Source organism: Moschus berezovskii, chromosome 8, assembly GCF_049115385.1.
Source record: "Moschus berezovskii isolate FMDL1 chromosome 8, NW_MosBer_1.0, whole genome shotgun sequence".
NCBI lineage: Eukaryota > Metazoa > Chordata > Mammalia > Artiodactyla > Moschidae > Moschus > Moschus berezovskii.
Window position 1 is genome coordinate 52233589 of NC_142467.1, and position 20544 is coordinate 52254132.

A 20544-nucleotide genomic window follows, 5' to 3' on the forward strand; every position below is an offset into this window, starting at 1 on the left:
TTCTGGGCTAGGCACTGTGAGAGATTAAAAACAGTAATTTATTGTCCCTTTCATAAAGCACACATTATTTGAAATATAAGATTACTGTCACTTATCTCATTAGAAAACCTTCAACTTAATTCAAATATTATTCTGGGCTAGGCACTGTGAGAGATTAAAAACAGTAATTTATTGTCCCTTTCATAAAGCAGTTTGTGGTTGGCAGAATATTAGCTCCTGACCCGAAATCTGTCCAAATCTTGATATCCAGGACCTATGAATATGTTTCAGAGCAAAGGGGACTTGGCAGATGTGAATAAGTTAAGCACCTAGAGATGGGGATATTATCATGGATTATCTTAGTGTGCCCAATGAAACCACAGGGGTCAAACCTTAAAACTGGACAAGTTAAGACTGAACAGTAAGAGGGAGCTGTGCCTACAGAAGAACAACTAGAGATGCAGTGTTTAAGGATGATGCAAAGAGTCCAAGACCCAAAGCACATGAAAGGCCTCTAGAAGCTAGAAAAAGCAGAGAGACAGGCCCTCCTATAGAGATTCCAGAAAGGAACACAGCCCTCCCAACCCTGTGATTTAGCCCCTTGGGTCCATGTCAGAGTTATAACCTAAATAATCATAAAATCATAAGTTTGTAATGTTTTAAGCTAGTAAATTTCTGATAATTTGTCAGAGAAACAATAAAAATACTAGTACATGGGGCCTCTCTCTCCCTTGCCCAGAGAGAATGGGGTGTTCATGCAGCTCCAAGGACCTGAAACAGTTACCTGTGCTGCTTCTCTCTTAACTTTCTCAGTCTCGGCTTTCTCCTTTTCTTCCTCGCCAACATTTTTCTTCTCTTCTTCAAGTCTGCTGCAATAAAAAAAGAAGAAGATACAAACTAAATTCAGTTTTCCATTCTCTTTGGTAATATATTTTAAAAAGGAATGAGAGTTTTCCAGACCAAAAATCAGATTCAGTCTTCAGTACAAATTTATCCAATCAAGAGGTGCTAATACTTTGCCCAATAATGCAGATAACTTCAGTAGTTAACACTTGCCCTTAAAAATACAAAACTAGTATTTTTTTTATCAGTATGTGACCCTTGGGTGGACTTTTTTCTATCAGTCAGTGACTTCAATTAATGATCTGAAAAAAAGCAACAATTGCCTTGATTTTTCAAAATTGCTATCTAAATAATTACAAGTATAATGATGACACTAAGGAGTGATACAATCCTATGATGGACCCATAATCAAAATAAACCATGTCTCACTATAAAATTAAAAATTTAAATATTATTTTAATGGAATTAAAATTCAATTGTGAGTTCAAGTTTTAGAGTATAATAATGATTCAAGTCCAAGAAGATTTGACAGCTGATATTTTGAGGGAAATCATAAGCCTAAGATTTTGACATTCTAGCTATGTCCTACTGACATGTACCATTATCAGAACTGGACAAATCCTTAGCTTATATCACTTCTAGTATAGTCATTAATACAGCACTAGCTAATCAAGCATGTGAGAGGAGAGCCCTGATTTCTTGAATCTCAGGCACTGTTTAATCTACTGGCTGCCTCTGTCAATCTTTCCTCTAAGGAACTATGTGAATATACTTATATTAGACCAAAACATGTGAAAGTTAAGGGGCAATAACTCTGCACCTCTTTAAACAGGTATATTTTTTAAGTGTTTTTTTCAGCATTTATTTTAGAGTGGGGCTCACTAGAGGACTGAGAATCTGAGGAGGAGAATCAGAGGTGACAATGATTGCACTTCTATATTGTCCAGCACAGTGGAGCTCTGGCCCCACTCAGGAAAACAGTGACCAAGAGGAACATGGATATTTCTTAAAAAGAAGAGAGTTCAGTAAACATCTATTATGTGGCCCTAAGTCTTAAGGCTTTCAATCTTTACAGTAATTCACTTATACAAATACTTATTTCATATGGTAATAATGTATATGGTAATGACCCTGAAAAGATAAATACAATCCATTCTGTTCCATTTTTTGTTCAGGCTATTTTAGAAGTGTTTACACATTGATCCCAGAGACCTCTGTTCAGCTGGTTTTCCCTTAACCAGTATCCGAATATACTCAAGAATCATAAAATGTCAGGGGTGGGAGAAGAACCAAAGATATAATCCCACCCAGATCATCCAATTTCTGCTTTTGGTTATGAATGATGATTGTCAAGCGTTAAAAACAGTTAATCTCACCCAGATCAGTCATCAAACTTCTGGTCTCTTTTTGTTACAAATGATGATTGTCAGGTGTAAAAATATATTTGCACTAAATTAAGACTCTTCCTATGCTTTAGGTAGAAGATAGAGAGATAGCTGAACAGAGAATAACATTTGTCACTGTGATTCAGTGTTACTTAATGTCTTTTAAATATGCTTTTAAAATTGTCTAGCATCCAAGTAATAGTCTATATCCTACACATTTATGAAGACACTGAGACACAGGGCTCATAAGTCATGAAGAGCTTGAAGGGGAGAGAAGAGCGTAGACACTCACAACAGGCTTGCACACATGGCACACTTGTTTCCATGCATTTTGCCATCCGGGCCACGGACGGGGTCACTCTCTCTGGTGCATATGAGCATTCCGTTCCTCACCTGGCTCTGAAACTCACTGCAGAGTTCCTGGAAAATGAAGAAAACATGCTCTCAAAGAGTGGTTTTCTACCCTCTCTACACTTCTGTCTGTCTTGAAGAATAACTAATGCAGAGTAAGAAGAAAAAAGTAATTACATGTAGCAGTAAATCAAAAGCATTTAAAAAGTTTCTATCATGGACTCAAAATCGTGCTGACTCTCTAGTGGATCTGAAAATGTTTAATGTCAGCATCCTCTTGAGGGTACTTACAACATAGGTGCAGAAGAAGGCTGATAAAATTGGTGGAGATCAATATAAAATATATATGTTTATGATGTGTTGCACATCACAGTCTATAAAAGCTCGGAAAAATCAAAGGGGAGGAGACTCAGGCCTAGAAGGGGAGGATTCCTAGAAAAACTTAGAATATTACTGGGCCTTCATGAGAAGGAAGGAAATCCTGCCATTTACAATTTGGATAAAATGAGTGTATTCTCTCTGACATAAATCACAGCAAGATCTTCTATGACCCACCTCCCAGAGTAGTGGAAATAAAAGCAAAAATAAACAAATGGGACCTAATTAAACTTAAAAGCTTCTGCACAATGAAGGAAACTATAAGTGAGATGAAAAGACAGCCTTCAGAATGGGAGAAAATAATAGCAAATGAAGCAACTGACAAAGAATTAATCTCAAAAAATATACAAGCAGCTCATGCAGCTCAATACCAGAAAAATAAACTGCCCAATCTAAAAATGGGCCAAAGAACTAAACAGACATTTCTCCAAAGAAGACATGCAGATGGCTAACCAACACATGAAAAGATGCTCAATATCACTCATTATCAGAGAAATGTAAATCAAAACCACAATGAGGTACCATCTCACGCCGGTCAGAAAGGCTGCTATCAAAAACTCTACAAACAATAAATGCTGGAGAGGGTATGGAGAAAAGGGAACCCTCTTACACTGAGGGATTACACTTAGTGGGAATGCAAACTAGTACAGCCACTATGGAGAACAGTGTGGAGATTCCTTAAAAAATGAAATAGAACTGTCATATGACCCAGCAATCCCACTGCTGGGCATACACACTGAGGAAACTAGACTTTAAAGAGACACGTGTACCCCATTGTTCATTGCAGCACTGTTTACAATAGCCAGGACATGGAAGCAACCTAGATATCCATTAGCAGACAAATGGATAAGAAAGTTGTGGTACATATATACAGTGGAATATTAGCTATTAAAAAGAATACATTTGAATCGGGTCTAATGAGGTGGATGAAACTGGAGCCTATTATACAGAGTGAAGTCAGAAAGAAAAACACCAATACAGTATATTAACACATATATATATGGAATTTAGAATGATGGTAACTATGACACTATACGTGAGACAAAGAGACATGAAGAACAGACTTTGGACTCTGTGGGAGAAGGCAAGGGTGGGATGATTTGAGAGAATAGCATTGAAACATGTGAAATAGATGACCAGTCCAAGTTTGATGCATGAAACAGGGCACTCAGAACTGGTGCACTGGGACAACCCACAGGCATGGGATGGGGAGTGGGGTGGTTCAGGATGAGGGACACATGCATACCCGTGGCGGATTCATGTCACTGTATGGCAAAAACCACCACAATATTGTAATTAGCCTCCAATTAAAATAAATAAATTTTTAAAAAATTAAAATCTCCCGCCAATGCAGGAGACATGGGTTCGATCCCTTGTCTGGGAAGATCCCACATGCTGCGGAGCAACTAAGCCCTTCACAACTATGAAGCCTGTGCCCTAGAGCATGGGAGCCATAACTACTGAGCCCATATGCTGCAACTACTGAAGCCCATGTGCCCTAAAGCCTATGCTCTGCAACGAGAGAAGCCACCGCAATGAGAAGCCTGTGCCCCACAACTAGAGAAAAGTCCGAGAGCAATGAAGACCCAGCACAGCCCCCAAAATTTAAAAACAAAATTTTTTAAAAAATGAGTTATGAAGCTGAAATAATATAAAATTTAGTAGTCATTATAGTGTACAGCAGTAAGACTATGTGACAGTATATTGTCCAACTGTTGGCCTTGACCTCTCTCTACTTTAGTCTCCTTAACTGTCAATTTATTACGATATCAATAAGCATCATATATTAGATCAATAAATGTCATATCATAGAGTCAAAAAAAAACCCTTGAATGTATTATGCTAAGTAAAATAAGTCAGAGAAAGACAAATACTACATGGTATCACTTATCTGTAGAATCCCCAGAAGCCAAAATTCACAGCAATAGAAAGCAGATGGTGGTTACATGTGTGTTTGTCTGTGTGTGTCTGTGTGTGTGTGTGTGAGCGAGAGAGAAAGTAATCAGAAGTACAGACTTGCAGATTTAAGATGAATATATTCTAGTTCATGGTGATTATAGTTAAGAATACTGTATTATATACTTATAAGTTCCTAAGAGATCCCATATTCTCCATACAGAAAACAGTTGCAATTATGTGACATGATGGAACTTTTGCTAATGCTATGGTGACAAACATTTTTCAATTTATAAGTGTCCGGCATATACACCTTCAATTTACCCAATGTTATAATCCAATTGTATCTCAATAAAGTTGGACATTTTTAAATTAAAATAATGTGCCCAAAAAACAAATATTATGACCCTTCTTTTGTCTTTAAAAGGCTGAAAAAGAAAAGACATTCCTAAGCTTAGAAATACATATCTGAAATAAAGATATGTGGAGAGAAAAATATAGGTACGATACCTAGAGAAACTGACAACTCTCTGGGAGTTTCTTAAAGTACAGGGATGGGAGATGCATATTTGAAACAGAATAACAGTGGCAATGGAGAGAAGAAGATTGTGTTAAGACCATTCAAAAAACCTATGAGGATTTAGAAACTCTTCAGACATTATGGATAAAATACTTTCAGTTCTGAATTACTAACAAAAAGATGGTTACAAGTAACAAAACATTATTAAGAAAATGAGTCAGTTTAGAGGCAAACGTTTAGGCTGTGTCAACTATTCCCCCCCCCCAAAAAAAAAACAATTATTAGAATTATACTTTAGCAGCTGTTGTTAGGAAATAGAATAAACAAAGGTAAACCTGTGAAAGACTTATGCGAGAGTAGACACAGAGTTTGCTCTGCTACTTGCAAATTGTAAAATTATAAAATAATGTGAAGTCGATATAGTCAAAGGATTTACTGAATAATCATAACTGAAGGTGGGAATACTGGTATTCCTTCATAGCTGGATAATGACAAACATAAAATATGATAATATATGTGCACTTTGTTTTGTAAATTAAACTAATGTGAACGATAGGGCTCTTGTACCCTGTCTTTGAAATAAATAAGAGGTAGAACAATTAGAGATGCAGTGTTGTCAGCTTTGAAGATAATGGAGAGAGTCCAGGAATCAAGGAACAACAGCCTCTAGAAGCTAGAAAAAGCAAAGAACAGGACCTTTCATAGAGATTCCAGGAAGGAAGCCAGCCCTATTACTTAGCCCCTCGGGATCCATGCCAGATTATAACCTCAATAACCATATGATTATACATTTGTGCTTTTTTAAGCTACGAAGTTTGTGGTAATTTGTCAGAGAAACCATAAAAAAAAAATCTAGAATGCAGGTTTTAGTTTCTTTGGATAAAATATGTAGATGCATCTATATGTTACAATTTAAAAATGCTATAATTGAGAATAATAGATAACAGAGCTATTACATCTATGGAATAAATGGCAAAAATCTTTAAGGAATAGAAAATACTTAATCTGAGTCATGAGAAATGGTCAGAATTTTGACAGCTGGTGGAAATAAACACTCATGACTGAGTAGGAAGAAAGTCACATAGAAGGTAGAGTTCATTGTATGTACAATACTAAGGACCTAATATGTGTGTAGAACTATGCTGTTATTCTTGGGTAGGTTTCTGGGGACTCCATAAACATAATATACATAATAATAAGAAGGAAATGGTAACCCACTCCAGTATTCTTGCCTGGAGAATCCCATGGATGGAGAAGCCTGGTAGGCTACAGTCCACGGGGTCGCAAAGAGTCGGACACGACTGAGTGACTGAACAGAACAGAACAGAACAGAACTATATTATTATTTTATAAATGAGACAAAAATGCATAGATGTTAACTGTCTGACCTTACTGGTAGGGAGGTGGAGTCAGTATTGAACCCTGACAGTCTGAATCCAGAGCCCAGGACTCTAACCACAGTGTTCTTGAGTTCACAGGCTGGGAAGCCAGGACTCAATGCCTGGCATGTACATGAAGCAACCAGGTGACCAGTACGGCACTGGATAGAAGAGCGGGAAACTGGGTCTGAGAGGTGACAGAGATCAGGTTCCATATAGCATTTTCAGTCACTAGAAGGACATTGGTTCTTACTCTGAGTGAGATGAGAAGCCACTGGGTGACATAAATAACCTGCCTTACATGTGTAAATAATTAGTCTTTCTTCAAAGTAGGAACCAAAGATGAGAGCAGAAAAAGCAGTCAGAAATGAGATCGTCCAAGTTACATAAGAATAAAGGAAAGGAGTGATGAAGACCGGAAGCACAGCCTTCAGAAATATCACACATGGAGGTAGGGGGCAATATCTAAAGAGCAGTATAGGCTTCAGAGCCAGAACATGTGGTCCAGTTGTTAGCTCCCAAGTTACTGTGTGTGTGTATGTACGTATGTATATATACACACACTTATAGTCATTAAATATATATTTCCTAACTTGTTACCTAAGCCTCCAGTTCCTTTTTTAAAAAAAAATACAGATAATAGTATATACCTTGAATGGTTACTACAAAGATCAGTTATAAAATTTTATACAACAGGTCATACAGTAGCCACTACATAATTAATAGCCATGACCACCATCATTGTTGTCATCATCATGTGAGATGTTATAGAATGTAAACTTGAGGCTGAAAGATGCTTTTAAGTAATTTTCTCAAGATCTTACAGAGAATTAACTGGGATTTTGTTCTAAACTAAACATTCTACTACAAAACAATGTGGAGAAAAGTCTAAACTCTTCCTCTGTTGGTTTACATTCAGATACATTTTTCCAGGATTACTATAATTCACACGGTCAGTGGAGGAAAGGGTGGTTATCTTCTTAAATGCACAAGCACTAGATCAGATATGAGATAGATAAGCTGAGTAAAGAAGAAGTATGAGGATCCAAATATAGCTCCTCAGTTTGCAGTCACTGAGGATAGTGGGAGCAGAAGCCTTGCCCAGAGAGAATGGAATATTTATGTGGCTCTGATGACGTGAAACAATTACCTGTACTGCTTCTCTCTTAACTTTCGCAGACCCGGCTTTATCCTTTTCTTCATTGCTACTATTTTTCTTCTCCTCTTCTTCAAGTTTGCTGCAATAAAATACAGAAGATACAAGCTAAATGCAATTTCTCATTCTCTTCAGAAATATATTTTAAAAAGGAGTAATAATCTTCCAGACCAAATATCAGATTTAGTCTTCAGTACAAATTTATCCAATCAAGATGTACTAATACTGTGCCCAGTAATGCAGATAAATTCAGTAGTTTACAATCATCCTTAAAAAAAATAAACCTAGTATGCTTTTTTATCAGTATGTGAACCTTGGGTAGTATTTTTTTCGGTGAGGCAGTGACTTCAATCAATGATCCGGAAAAAAAAGTCACAGTTGCCTTGATTTTCTTTTTAATTTTTAAAAATTTTTAAAATTGCTTTTTATATCTAAATAATTCCATATTAATGATGAGAGAAAGGGGTGATACCATAGCATATGAGGGGCTTATAGTGGCAATGAACCATGTTTTAATATAGAATTAAAAATTGTAATATTATTTTCATGGAATTAATATTCAAATTGAAATTCAAGTTTTAGAGTATAATAATGATTCAAGTCCAAGAAGATTCAACAACTAACATTTTGAGGTCAATCATGAGCCTAAAATTCTGACATTCTTATTATTTTCTACTGACATATAGCATATCAGAGCTGGAAAAATCCTTAGCATTTATCACATCTAATATAGTCATCTAATACAGCACTAGAAAATCAAGCAGATAAGAGGAGAACCCTGATTTCTTGAATCTCAGGCACTTTTTATTGACTCTCCCTCTTAATCTTTCCTCTAAGGAACTATGTGAATATACTTAGATTAGACCAAGACATGTGAAAGTTAAGGGGCAATAACTCTGCACTTCTTTAAACAAATACTATTTAAATATTTTTCAGCATTTTAGTGTAAGGCTTTAGAGGATTGAGAATCTAAAGAGGAGGTGAAGCAGAGGTAGTAATAATCCATCTCTGTATTGTCCTACACAATGGAGCTCTGGCTCCACTCGGAAAAACAGTGGCCCAGAGGACCTGGACATGGCTAAAGAGGAAGACTTTTAGTAAACATCCCTCATGGGGCCTGCCTCTTACAGATTTCAGTCTCTTACAGTAAGCCACTTAGCAAAGCATTTATTTCACCTGCATATGGTAATCCCCCTGAAAAGATAAATGCAATCCATTCTATCCCATTTCTTGTTTAGGCTATTTTAGAAGTGTGTACACACTGACCCCAGAGACTTCTGTTCAGCTGGTTTTCCCTTAACCAGTATCTAAGTATACTCACAGAATCATAATATGTCAGGGGTGGGGGACCAAACAGTTAATCTCACCCAGATCATCAAACTTCTGGTCTCTTTTTGTTACAAACGATGATTGTCAGGTGTTAAAAACATATTTGCACTAAGTTAAGGCTCTTTCCATGCCTTAGCTGGAAGATAGAAAGATAGCTAGCTGAACAGAGAATAACAATGTCATTGTGTGATCCAGTGTTATTTAATGTCTTTTCCATGTGCTTTTAAAATTGCCTAGCATTCAAGTCATGGTCTATATTCTACACATTTATGGAGAAACTGAGACTCAGGGCTGATAAATTATAAAGAGAACGAAGGGGAGAGAAGAGCGTAGACACTCACAACAGGCTTGCACACATGGCACACTTGTTTCCATGCATTTTGCCATCTGGGCCACGGACCGGGTCACTCTCCCTGGTGCATATGAGCATTCCGTTCCTCACCTGGCTCTGAAACTCACTGCAGAGTTCCTGGAAAATGAAGAACAGACACTCAGAGTGGGTTTCTACTCTCCCTACACTTCTGTCTGTTATGAAGAAGTAATGCAGAGTTAAGGGAAAAAATAGTGATTATGTATAGCAGTAAATCACTAAGCATTTAAAAGTCTTCTACTGTGGACTCAGAATTGTACTGACTGTATAGTGGATCTGAAAATGTTTAACGTCAGCATTCTCTTGAGGGTGCTTACAATAGAGGTGCAGAGGAAGGCTGATAAAATTGGTGGAGATCAAAATAAAATACATATGTTTATGATGTGTCACACATCACAGTATAAAAGCTAGGAAAGATCAAAGGGGAGGAAGTTCAACAGGCCTAGAAGAGGAGGCTTCCTGGAAAAAATGGGAATATTACTAGGTCTTCATGAAAAAGAAGGAAATCCTGACATTTACAACAATTTGGACAAAACTTGAGTGTATTATGCTAAGTAAAATAAGTCAGAGAAAAACAAGTACTGTATAGTATCACTTATCTGTGGAATCCCCCAAAGCCAAATTCACAGAAACTGAATTAGATGGTGTTTACTGTGTGTGTGTGTGGGAGAGAGAGATAGAAAGTAATCAAAGGATACAATCTTACAGTTATAAGTTCTAGTTCATGGTCATTATAGTTAACAATACTGTATTATATATGTAAAAGTTCCTAAGAGAATAAATGTTCTCCACACAAAAATCAAATGTAATTATGTGACATGATGGAGTTGTTCACCAAGGCTTTGGTGGCAAGCATTTTCCAATTTATAGGGCACTAAATCAACAAGCTATACACCTTACCCAATGTTGTGATTCAATTATATCTCAGTAAAGCTGGACATTTTTAAATGAATGTGCCCCCCCCAAAATAATATTATGAGCTTCCATTTATCATTAAAAGGCTAAGAAAGAAGAGAAAAAACATTCCCAAACTAAGAAATAAAGACATATCGGAAATAAAGATCTGGGGAGAACAAATAGGAGAGTATGATGCCTGGAGAAACTGACTGACATCTTTATGAGAGTTACTTGAGAGTCCAGGGTTGGAAGATGCATATTTGAAACAGAAGAATAACAGTGGGAGTGGAGAGAAGGAGGAATGTGTTAAGATCATTCAAAAAAGAGGATTTTAGAAACTGATCAGACATTCTGGATAAAACAAATTTTCAATTCTGAATAACTAATATCAATAAAAAGATCATTCCAGGTAACAGAGTTATTGAGAAAATTACTCAGTATAAAGGAAAACTTTTAATTTCTGTTGACTTCCCCCCTCCCCAAAATTATTAGGTTTATACTTTTGCAACTCTTGTTAGGAAACAGAATAAAGATAAACTTTCTATAAGACTATTTGAACTGTGGTGGTGGAGAAGGCTCTTGATAGTCCCTAGGACAACAAGGAGATCCAACTAGTCAATCCTATAGGAAATCAACCCTGAATATTCATTGGGAGGACTGATGCTGAGGCTGAAGCACCAGTAATTTGGCCACCTGATGCAAAGAACTGACTCATTGGAAAAGACCTTGATGCTGGGAGAGATTGAAGGCAAGAGGAGAAGGGGACGACAGAGGATGAGATGGTTGGATGGCATCACCAACTCAATGGACATAGTTTGAGCAGCTCCAGGAGTTAATGATGAACAGGGAAGTCTGGTGTGCTGCAGTTCATGGGGTCTCAAAGAGTTGGACATGACTGAGCAACTGAACTGAACGGAGAGAAATCCAACAGAGTTTGCTCTGCTACTTGTAAAAATGTACAATTACAAAATCATGTGATGTAGATTCAATAAAGAATCAAAGGATTTACTTAATAATCATAATTGAAGGTAGGAATACAAGTATTCATCCATAGATGGATCCTGACAAAAATAAAATATGATATTATATGTGCACTTTGTTTTGTAAATAGAACTAATGTGGATAGGTGAAGTATAGTTGATTTACAGTGTCATGTTCAGTTCAGTCGCTCAGTCGTGTCCGACTCTCCGCGACCCCATGAATCACAGCACACCAGGCCTCCCTGTCCATCACCAACTCCCAGAGTTCACTCAAACTCATGTTCATCGAGTCGGTGATGCCACCCACCCATCTCATTCTCTGTCGTCCCCGTCTCCTCCCACCCCAATCCCTCCTAGCATATTAGTGTACAGCAAAATGAGTCAATTATATATATACATATATAACATATATTATGTATTTATATAAATATAAAATATTATATATATATATATATAAAATACCAAAATCAGATTGATTCTATTCTTTGCAGCCAAAGATGGAGAAGCTCTATACAGTCAGCAAAAACAAGACCGGGAGCTGACTATGACTCAGATCATGAACTCCTCATTGCCAAATTCAGACATAAATTGAAGAAACTAGGGAAAGCCACTGGACCATTCAGGTATGACCTAAATCAAATCCCTTACAGTGGAAGTGACAAATAGATTCAAGGGATCAGATCTGATAGACAGAGTGCCTGAAAAACTATGGATGGAGGTTTGTGACACTGTACAGGAGGCAGGGATCAAGACTATCCCCAAGAAAAAGAAATACAAAAAGGCCAAATGGCTGTCTGAGGAGGCCTTACAAATAGCTGTGAAAAGAAGAGAAATGAAAGGCAAAGGAGAAAAGGAAAGATATACCCACTTGAATGCAGAGTTCCAAAGAATAGCAAGGAGAGATAAGAAAGACTTCCTCAGTGGTCAATGCAAAGGAAAGCAATAGAATAGGAAAGACTAGAAACCTCTTGAAGAAAATTAGAGATACAAAGGGAACATTTCATGCAAAGGTGGACTCAATATAAGCTCAGAAATGGTATGGACCTAACAGAAACAGAAGATATTAAGAAGAGGTGGCAAGAATACACAGAACTAAGCAAAAAAGATCTTCACGACCCAGATAATCACAATGGTGTGATCCCTCACCTAGAGCCAGACATCATGAAATGCAAAGTGAAGAGGGCCTTAGAAAGCATCACTATGAACAAACCTAACAGAGGTGATGAAATTCCAGCTGAGCTATTTCAAATCCTAAAAGATGATGCCATGAAAGTGCTGCACTCAGTTTGCCAACAAATTTGGAAAACTCATCAGTGGCCACAGGACTGGAAAAGGTCAGTTTTCATTCCAATCCCAAAGAAAGGCAATGCCAAAGAATGCTCAAACTACCACACAATTGCACTCATCTCACACGCTAGCAAAGTAATGCTCAAAATTCTCCACGCCAGGCTTCAACAGTACATGCACTGTGAACTTCCAGATGTTCAAGCTTGATTTAGAAAAGGCAGAGGAACCAGAGATCAAATTGCCAACATCTATTGGATCATCAAAAAAGCAAGAGAGTTCCAGGAAAACATCTACTGCTTTACTGACTATGGCAAAGCCTTTGACTGTATGGATCACAATAAACTGTGGAAAATTCTGAAAGAGATGGGAACACCAGACCACCTAACCTGCCTCTTGAGAAATCTGTATGCAGGTCAGGAAGAAACAGTTAGAACTGAACATGGAACAACAGACTCTTTCCAGATAGGAAAAGGAGTACGTCACAAGGCTGTATATTGTCACCCTGCTTATATGCAGAGTACATCATGCGAAATGCTTAGCTGGATGAAGCACAAGCTGGATTCAAGTTTGCCGGGAGAAATATCAATAACCTCAGATATGCAGATGACACCACCCTTATGGCAGAAAGCAAAGAAGAATGAAAGAGCCTCTTGATGAAAGTGAAAGAGGAGAGTGGAAAAGTTGGCTTAAAGCTCAACATTCAAAAAACTAAGATCATGGCATCTGGTCCCATCACTTCATGGCAAATAGATGGGGAAACAGTGACAGACTTTATTTTGGGGGGCTCCAAAATCACTGCAGATGGTGACTGCAACCATGAAATTAAAAGATGTTTACTCCTTGGAAGACAAGCTATGACCAACCTAGACAGCATATTAAAAAGCATAGACATTACTTTGCCAACAAAGGTCCATCTAGTCAAAGCTATGGTTTTTCCAGTTGTCATGTATGGATGTGAGAGTTGGACTCTAAAGAAAACTTGAGTGCCGAAGAATTGATGTTTTTGAACTGTGGTGTTGGAGAAGACTCCTGAGAGTCCCTTGGACTGCAATGATATCAAACCAGTCCATCCTAATGGATATCAGTCCTGAATATTCATTGGAGGGACTGACACCTAAGCTGAAAGTCCAATACTTTGGCCACCTGATGCAAAGAACTGACTCATTTGAAAAGACCCTGATGCTGGGAATGATTGAAGGCAGGAGGAGATGGGGATGACAGAGGATGAGATGGCTGCATGACATCACTGACTCAATGGACATGAGCTTGAGTAAACTCCAGGAGTTTTTTATGGACAGGGAGGCCTAGCATGCTGCAGTCCATGAGGTCACAAAGAGTTGGTCATGACTGAGTGACTGAACGGGACTGAAATTTTATATACAGAGAGAGTTCCCTGTACTATACAGTAGGTTCCTGTTAGTTATCTATTTTATTTATAAAAGAAAAGAAAATGAAGTCGCTCAGTCGTGTCCAACTCTTTGCGATCCCATGGACTGTAGCCCTCCAGGCTCCTCCATCCATGGAATTTTCTAGGCAAGAGTACTGGAGTGGGTTACCATTCCCTTCTCCAGGGGATCTTCCTGACCCAAGGATTGAACCCTGGTCTCCCTCATTGCAGGTAGATGCTTTACCATCTGAGCCACCAGGGAATCCTAGTTTTTATATATAGTAATGTGTATATGTCGCTCCCAATCTCTCAGTTTACCGCCCCCCCGCCCCGCCAACTTTGCCTCTTGGTAGCTTTAAATTTGTTTTCTACATCTGTGGCTCTATTTCTGGTTTTTAAATAGGTTTATTTGTACCACTTTTTTAGATTCCACATATAAGAAATATCATATGGTATTTGTCTTTCTGTGCCCCATAAAAATTAAACAGGGGAGCATTTATGCTGAGATACCTAGAGTGTTACTGTAGAGAAATCATGTCAGGGTATAATATAAGAATTTGTGAGAAAATTACCTTTGCATCTTCTCTTTTAGCCTTTTCTCTTGCTCTGTCTTCTTGCTGACTGTAAGAAACAGGAAAAAAGAGAAAAGAAATAAATCTTAATATGGTAGATTCTTAACACTCACAGGTTGATCATTCATTGCTTTCATTATTCTCAAGCAACTCCAATGATCCAGTTATAGTAGGTGTTATTTCGTGCTGTGATTCATGGGGTCGCGGAGAGTCGGACACGACTGAGCGACTGAACTGAACTGAATAATTAGAATGATTTATTTCATCTCAAGAGAATGGTATTCAAGAAATAATCACTTAATTAACAAGGAAACCTATTTAACTTCTCAGCAAATTACATGCAATAGGACTTTCTTACTTGCTGATTCTTTTGCATTTGCAAAAGGTGCAAAACTCTTCATGCAAGTCAAGGTGTTAGTGGCTCAGTCCGACTTTTTGCTACTCAATGGATTTTAGCCCACCAGGCATCTCTATCCATGGAATTCTCCAGGCAGTAATGCTGGAGTGGGTTGCCATTCTCTTCTCCAGGGCATTTTCCAGACCCAGGGATTGAACCTGGGTCTTCTGCGTTGCAGGCAGATTCTTTACTGTCTGAGCCATCAGGGAAGTCCCCCTCCAAAAAAAACTCTTGAAAAAGTGGTAATATTTAGCTTCTGGGAGGAGTATAGCATGATGATTAAGAAGAAAGATTGTGCAGCACAATTGAACAAGAAACACAGAAAGGGTCAACCTGTCTGTGTTTTTGTCATCTTTAAGTGCGGGAGATAGAGTGCAAGGATTGGAGAAGTAATGAGAATATTTCTCTCATAGGACTGTTGTGAGCATCACATGAGTTGATACATGCAAAGCAATTAGAGTAAGTATCTGGTATATAATAAAGGGATTGATAAAAGGGATCAGAATCTCAGCATTGTCAACATTATTGAAAATTAACTCTCCAAGAACAGGCATATGTTTCAATGAGAGTAACAGCTCTTAGCCATTTTGGAAAAGTAACAGTGTTGCAAATTGAGTTTAATATGCTCAGTCTAGAGCATAATTTGATCTATAATGCAGATAATCCAATCATGTTATAGAGACAAAAATAATTTTTATATGTTACAATCAGCATAAATTCTCATTAATCAAATTAAAACTTAAAAAGTTTAGAACTCTATTTGTATATGCTATTAAAGTGTGCAAGAAATGACTATGGAGGAAAGTATGATTCTTAAGAAAGGCAATAACATATCCTTAAAATATGAGATAATAAAATTTTAATTGAATAAATAATTTTTACATTGATGGAAGAAGCTAATTAAAATAGCTCCAAAATTGTGGAGTTTCTTAAACTTCATTATTTGAAAACTGATCCAAACTTATACTATGAATCTAAGTTGTCTGTAAGATTTAACACATTTTCCTTTCATAATGAAAAGTTAGGGGAAACAGCAGAGATGACCACTAGGTGGCAGTCTTACTTCCTTATCGCTGAAAGATTACTATTAAGGAAGAAAGAAAGTGAAAGTGAAGTCGCTCAGTCGTTTCCGACTCTTTGCGACCCCATGGACTGTAGCCTACCAGGCTCCTCCCTCCGTGGGATTCTCCAGGCAAGAGTATCAAGGATAATAGACTGAAAAAGCCTAAATACATGTAAATGTTACTACCAAAAGTTGATAATGGCTTTGCTAAATAATTATACCCTGTCTACACCCTACAATGAGAAATCTTATCATTTTCTTCGTTTTTCCTGTGCCAAAATTTATGTCATCCTCATCTTCTCTAGGCCTTAATATTTTTTCATCTATAACTTGTGATGATACCAAACCCATTACATATGGTTATTGTGAGGATTAAATGAGATTGGGCAGCAAAGCCCTCAACAAGTATATGCTGATTATATGCATTCAAGGTCCATCAAGGCTATGGTTTTTCCCGTGGTCATGTATGGATGTGAGAGTTGGACTGTGAAGAAAGCTGAGCACCGAAGAATTGATGCTTTTGAACTGTGGTGCTGGAGAAGACTCTTGAGAGTCCCTTGGACTGCAAGGAGATCCAACCAGTCCATTCTAAAGGAGATCGACCCTGGGTGTTCATTGGAAGGACTGATGCTAAAGCTGAAACTCCAATACTTTGGCCACCTCATGCGACGAGTTGACTCACTGGAAAAGACTCTGATGCTGGGAAAGGTTGGGGGAGGGAGGAGAAGGGGACGACCGAGAATGAGATGGCTGGATGGCATCACCGACTTGATGGACATGAGTTTGAGTGAACTCCAGGAGTTCATGGTGGACAGGGAGGCTTGGCTCGCTGTGATTCATGGGGTCGCAAAGAGTCAGACACAACTGAGCGACTGAACTGAACTGATGATAATTATATAGTTATTGTTGTGATTTCCATGTAACAGATTTTTTTTAATGCTTCCATGGCTCGCTCACACTATGGGACAAATCACCTGGGTTATATTGCCCTCAGCTAGGGAAGATGGAATGACTGAGTCCTTTCAGAAATTCTAGGCATATAGAAAATAGAGTATCCCTTGGGACAAAGAGCAAAAGACTTAAGGAAAATCATTGACTCCAGTTTAAGAGGACATGCCACGTTGTCTATTGAGAATAGAGTCATACTTTAGTCCCTATAAATGGGGTATTGAACTCCTGCACAATAAAATCATCATTCCTGAAGCAGTCCTTCTCTAACTATTGCAGAGTTCATCTTCATGTTGTATCCAAATCTGTCTCCCTGTATTTCTCATCAGTTTTAATCCTGTTGCTTGCGGTCACACCAAAACAAAAAATTCCTAAAATCCACTATATACCATAATGATATCAATATATGTAATCTCATGTATTTCCTCTTTCACTTAATAATCCTTCAGAAAACTAAAAGCATTTAATGTGGTTTTCACAGAGTAGTCTCTTCTCTGAAAAAAAGATCTTTCTGAAATGTCATGAAATGATTCTGCATTCTTTGTGTCACAGAAGTTATCATCTGAAAATTCTCCATTTGTTTTTTAGTTTTGGATTTTTTTTGTTTTTGTTTTTCAGTTCATTTAAATGTGACACAGAAAAAAACGCTAGCTATGCCTAAGAGGAAAATGTGTTATTCATAATTATTTGAAAACTTCCCTTAGCAGTTTCCTGTCCCCACTGCCTCAGAAGCCCTGGGCTCTACTCACAAGAAGGCCTCACACATAGAGCAGGTGTTGCCATGCATCTTCCCATCTGGGCCCTGGATGGGGTCGTTCTCTCGAGTACAGAGAAGCTGTCCGTTCTTCCTGGATTTGCGGTATTCACTGCACAGCTCCTGTGAAATCAAGGAGGGAAGTCTGAGCTGTTGAACACAAGTTGGATCAGTTGCAAAAAATCCTGAAGTTGAGACTTTTTTCCTCAAATGGGGTTCAGCAGTTGGTAAATTTCAGAATAACTCTGAAGACACAAGCAATTTTAAATGATGGAAGTAATAGACCCTCAGCCTAGAAACAGTTATCCATGCACATGTGTGCATCCACACATAAACAAAAACACAAACACACACTGTCTTTGTGTTTCATGTGGCTTTAGAGAATTTATGGGTGCCCCGAATGCCACCTATGGATCCCCGGTCCATATGCCTCTGACTTGTTGCAGAAGGTCCTCTTACCTCAAAGGAAGGTGTAGTCTCAGTTTGTCTTTTATTTCTTGATTCACCTTCCTTCTTTTTCTTTTCTTTTTCTTCTGCTTGGCTAAAAGAGAGTCATTTAAAGAGAAATGAGTAAGAATTCTAGAATATCCAGATTGAAAGTTATCTAAAGTACTCAAATATTTGATTATTACAGTTGATATATATTATGAACTATGTATGAACTGTTGGGCATATTGGTATGTTTGCTAGTGATCTGTCACATGATTTCAGATGATTTCATATCCCACTCCACAAGGGTGTGACCCTTGTTTCAGATCATTTACACTCCCATGGGAACTCAACCAGCAAGTGATATGCAGGAATCATCCTTGGATTATTACAACATTGTGCTAAAATGTGCCCCCCCCCCACACAGATACGAACGCCATTGACAAGAAACAGACACAATTTAAGAAAGAGAATAAAGCTCCAAAAGAGAGAGAGATGAAGTAGAAAGGACAGAACCCTCCCTCATTTTCCCAGCAGCAGCTCTACTCACAAGAAGGCCTCACACATGGAGCAGGTGTTGCCATGCATCTTCCCATCTGGGCCCCGGATGGGATCGTTCTCTCTGGTGCACGGGAGTTTCCCATTTCTCACAAACTGGCGGTATTCACTGCACACCTCCTGCCAAAATAGAGAAGGTAATCTAGAAATACATTTCATCCCCATTCAAAGCATCTCCACTGGTAGAAACTAATCTTTTGAGTCCAGGACTTTAGCTGTGTTTCTCTCAAATATAAAATTCAACTCAAGGAGCAAAACTCATGACTTGCTAAGAGATGGAAACACACAAGACATCAGAGGATGCGTGATAAAAGAGGGAGGAAAGTAAACTCTACTAAACATAGGAGAAAATAAGCACAAACATACAGGTCCAAGAAAATCTGAGAACTCAAATGTTGGCACCATGAAATCTGATTGTGGAAATCAGGGAAGATGTTTTCTGGGAATTCGAATAACTTGAGTGAGACTTTGAAGAGTAAGTAGGATTTTCCTGGTTAAGAAATAGATTGAGAAATATACATTTTAGATTGCTAAAATGAGCTGAGGGGCACATGTTGGAAACTACACGGCATATATAGCAGCACATGAATTTCTGAATGGCAGTAAGGAGCCAAATAAGAGAGCTAAGGCGATTAAAATGCATCCATTAGTTGATAATGAGTTATTTGTGCATTTTAAGAAAATAAGTATTATGATCTGGTTGATATTTTGAAACTTTAGTCCAGCTGTGTTAGGGAAAATGGCTGGATAAGAAAAAAGGAATTAGAAAGGGAGGATTAGACTTTTATCATTTAAACAAGTTACGATAACTTACACAGGGCCATGAAAATGAATACTGTAGCATTTCAAAGGTAAAAACCATGTTTTTTCCAGGTGTGCAAGGTATGTTTAACCCAACTCAGAGGTGAAATTTCAAAAATTCACCTGTAGAAAATACACACCAAGTGTTTCCGAAAACAGTAGCAAAAGCTAGCCCAGTATGTTACATGACAAAAGTAGAACTAGCACTCTTTTTTTTTTTTCTCCAGAGTGCAAATAAGTCCTTTTCATTGTACAGAGTTAGTCTCTGAAGCAGCAAGAATTGATCAGTCTCCCACAGCATGCATCTCAATGTCATTTCTAGATTGAAGGGTTAAGATTTTTCTGGGGATTTTTGCAGGGCAGTATGCCAGCATTTAGGCTCTTTGAAGTGTGTTCAAATTATAGTCTACTCACTGCATATGAGGGTGCTTTTCCAGATTCTCTTTCACTTCTTGCTTTTGCTTCAGCCTTTTTCTTTTCTTCAGCTTCTGCTTGGCTGAATGAGGGGGTGGAAAAAGGACAGATCCATAGAACCAAACCCAGGCAATGGCTTCTCCATGTCCCTACACTGCTAATCTGTCCTCCCGCCTTAGGAAGGAGCAAATTGGCCCCTTTATCACTACATATTAATGAGAAATAACACACAACACATTATGGTAAAGTACCATATCTTCTTCATAGTTTCTGCTTAACATTGAAATAAAGATAGCAATACTTGTGGCTTTGGGAGACTTGCTTTCTGAAAATTACCTTTCTTGACTATGCTCAGAAAAGGAACATCATCAGCATTCATCAAGGAGATACCAAAACTAGTAGTTGGTGACATTATACCTTGTGGCTGAAAGTGGCCTTAACAAAGCACACTGACTGGTCCCCTTGTTTCAC

At 38.1% G+C, this 20544-nt stretch overlaps 1 protein-coding gene across 5 annotated transcripts in view; it reads right to left on the reverse strand.

Annotated features, from left to right (window-relative positions):
• SPINK5 (serine peptidase inhibitor Kazal type 5) overlaps positions 1–20544 on the reverse strand; it is an 84638-nt gene that overhangs the window by 32905 nt on the left and 31189 nt on the right. For 3 of the 5 annotated variants that reach the window (XM_055430709.2, XM_055430707.2, XM_088838578.1), the window contains exons 10-18: positions 20074–20155; positions 18851–18978; positions 18331–18412; positions 17867–17994; positions 14710–14758; positions 9558–9685; positions 7882–7969; positions 2500–2627; positions 764–848 (exon numbers count right to left, since the gene is read on the reverse strand). In XM_055430709.2, coding sequence (XP_055286684.2) covers positions 764–848; positions 2500–2627; positions 7882–7969; positions 9558–9685; positions 14710–14758; positions 17867–17994; positions 18331–18412; positions 18851–18978; positions 20074–20155 — 898 coding nt within the window. The remainder of the gene's footprint in view (positions 1–763; positions 849–2499; positions 2628–7881; positions 7970–9557; positions 9686–14709; positions 14759–17866; positions 17995–18330; positions 18413–18850; positions 18979–20073; positions 20156–20544) is intronic. The other 2 variants (XM_055430708.2, XM_088838577.1) reach the window with 2 other exon arrangements.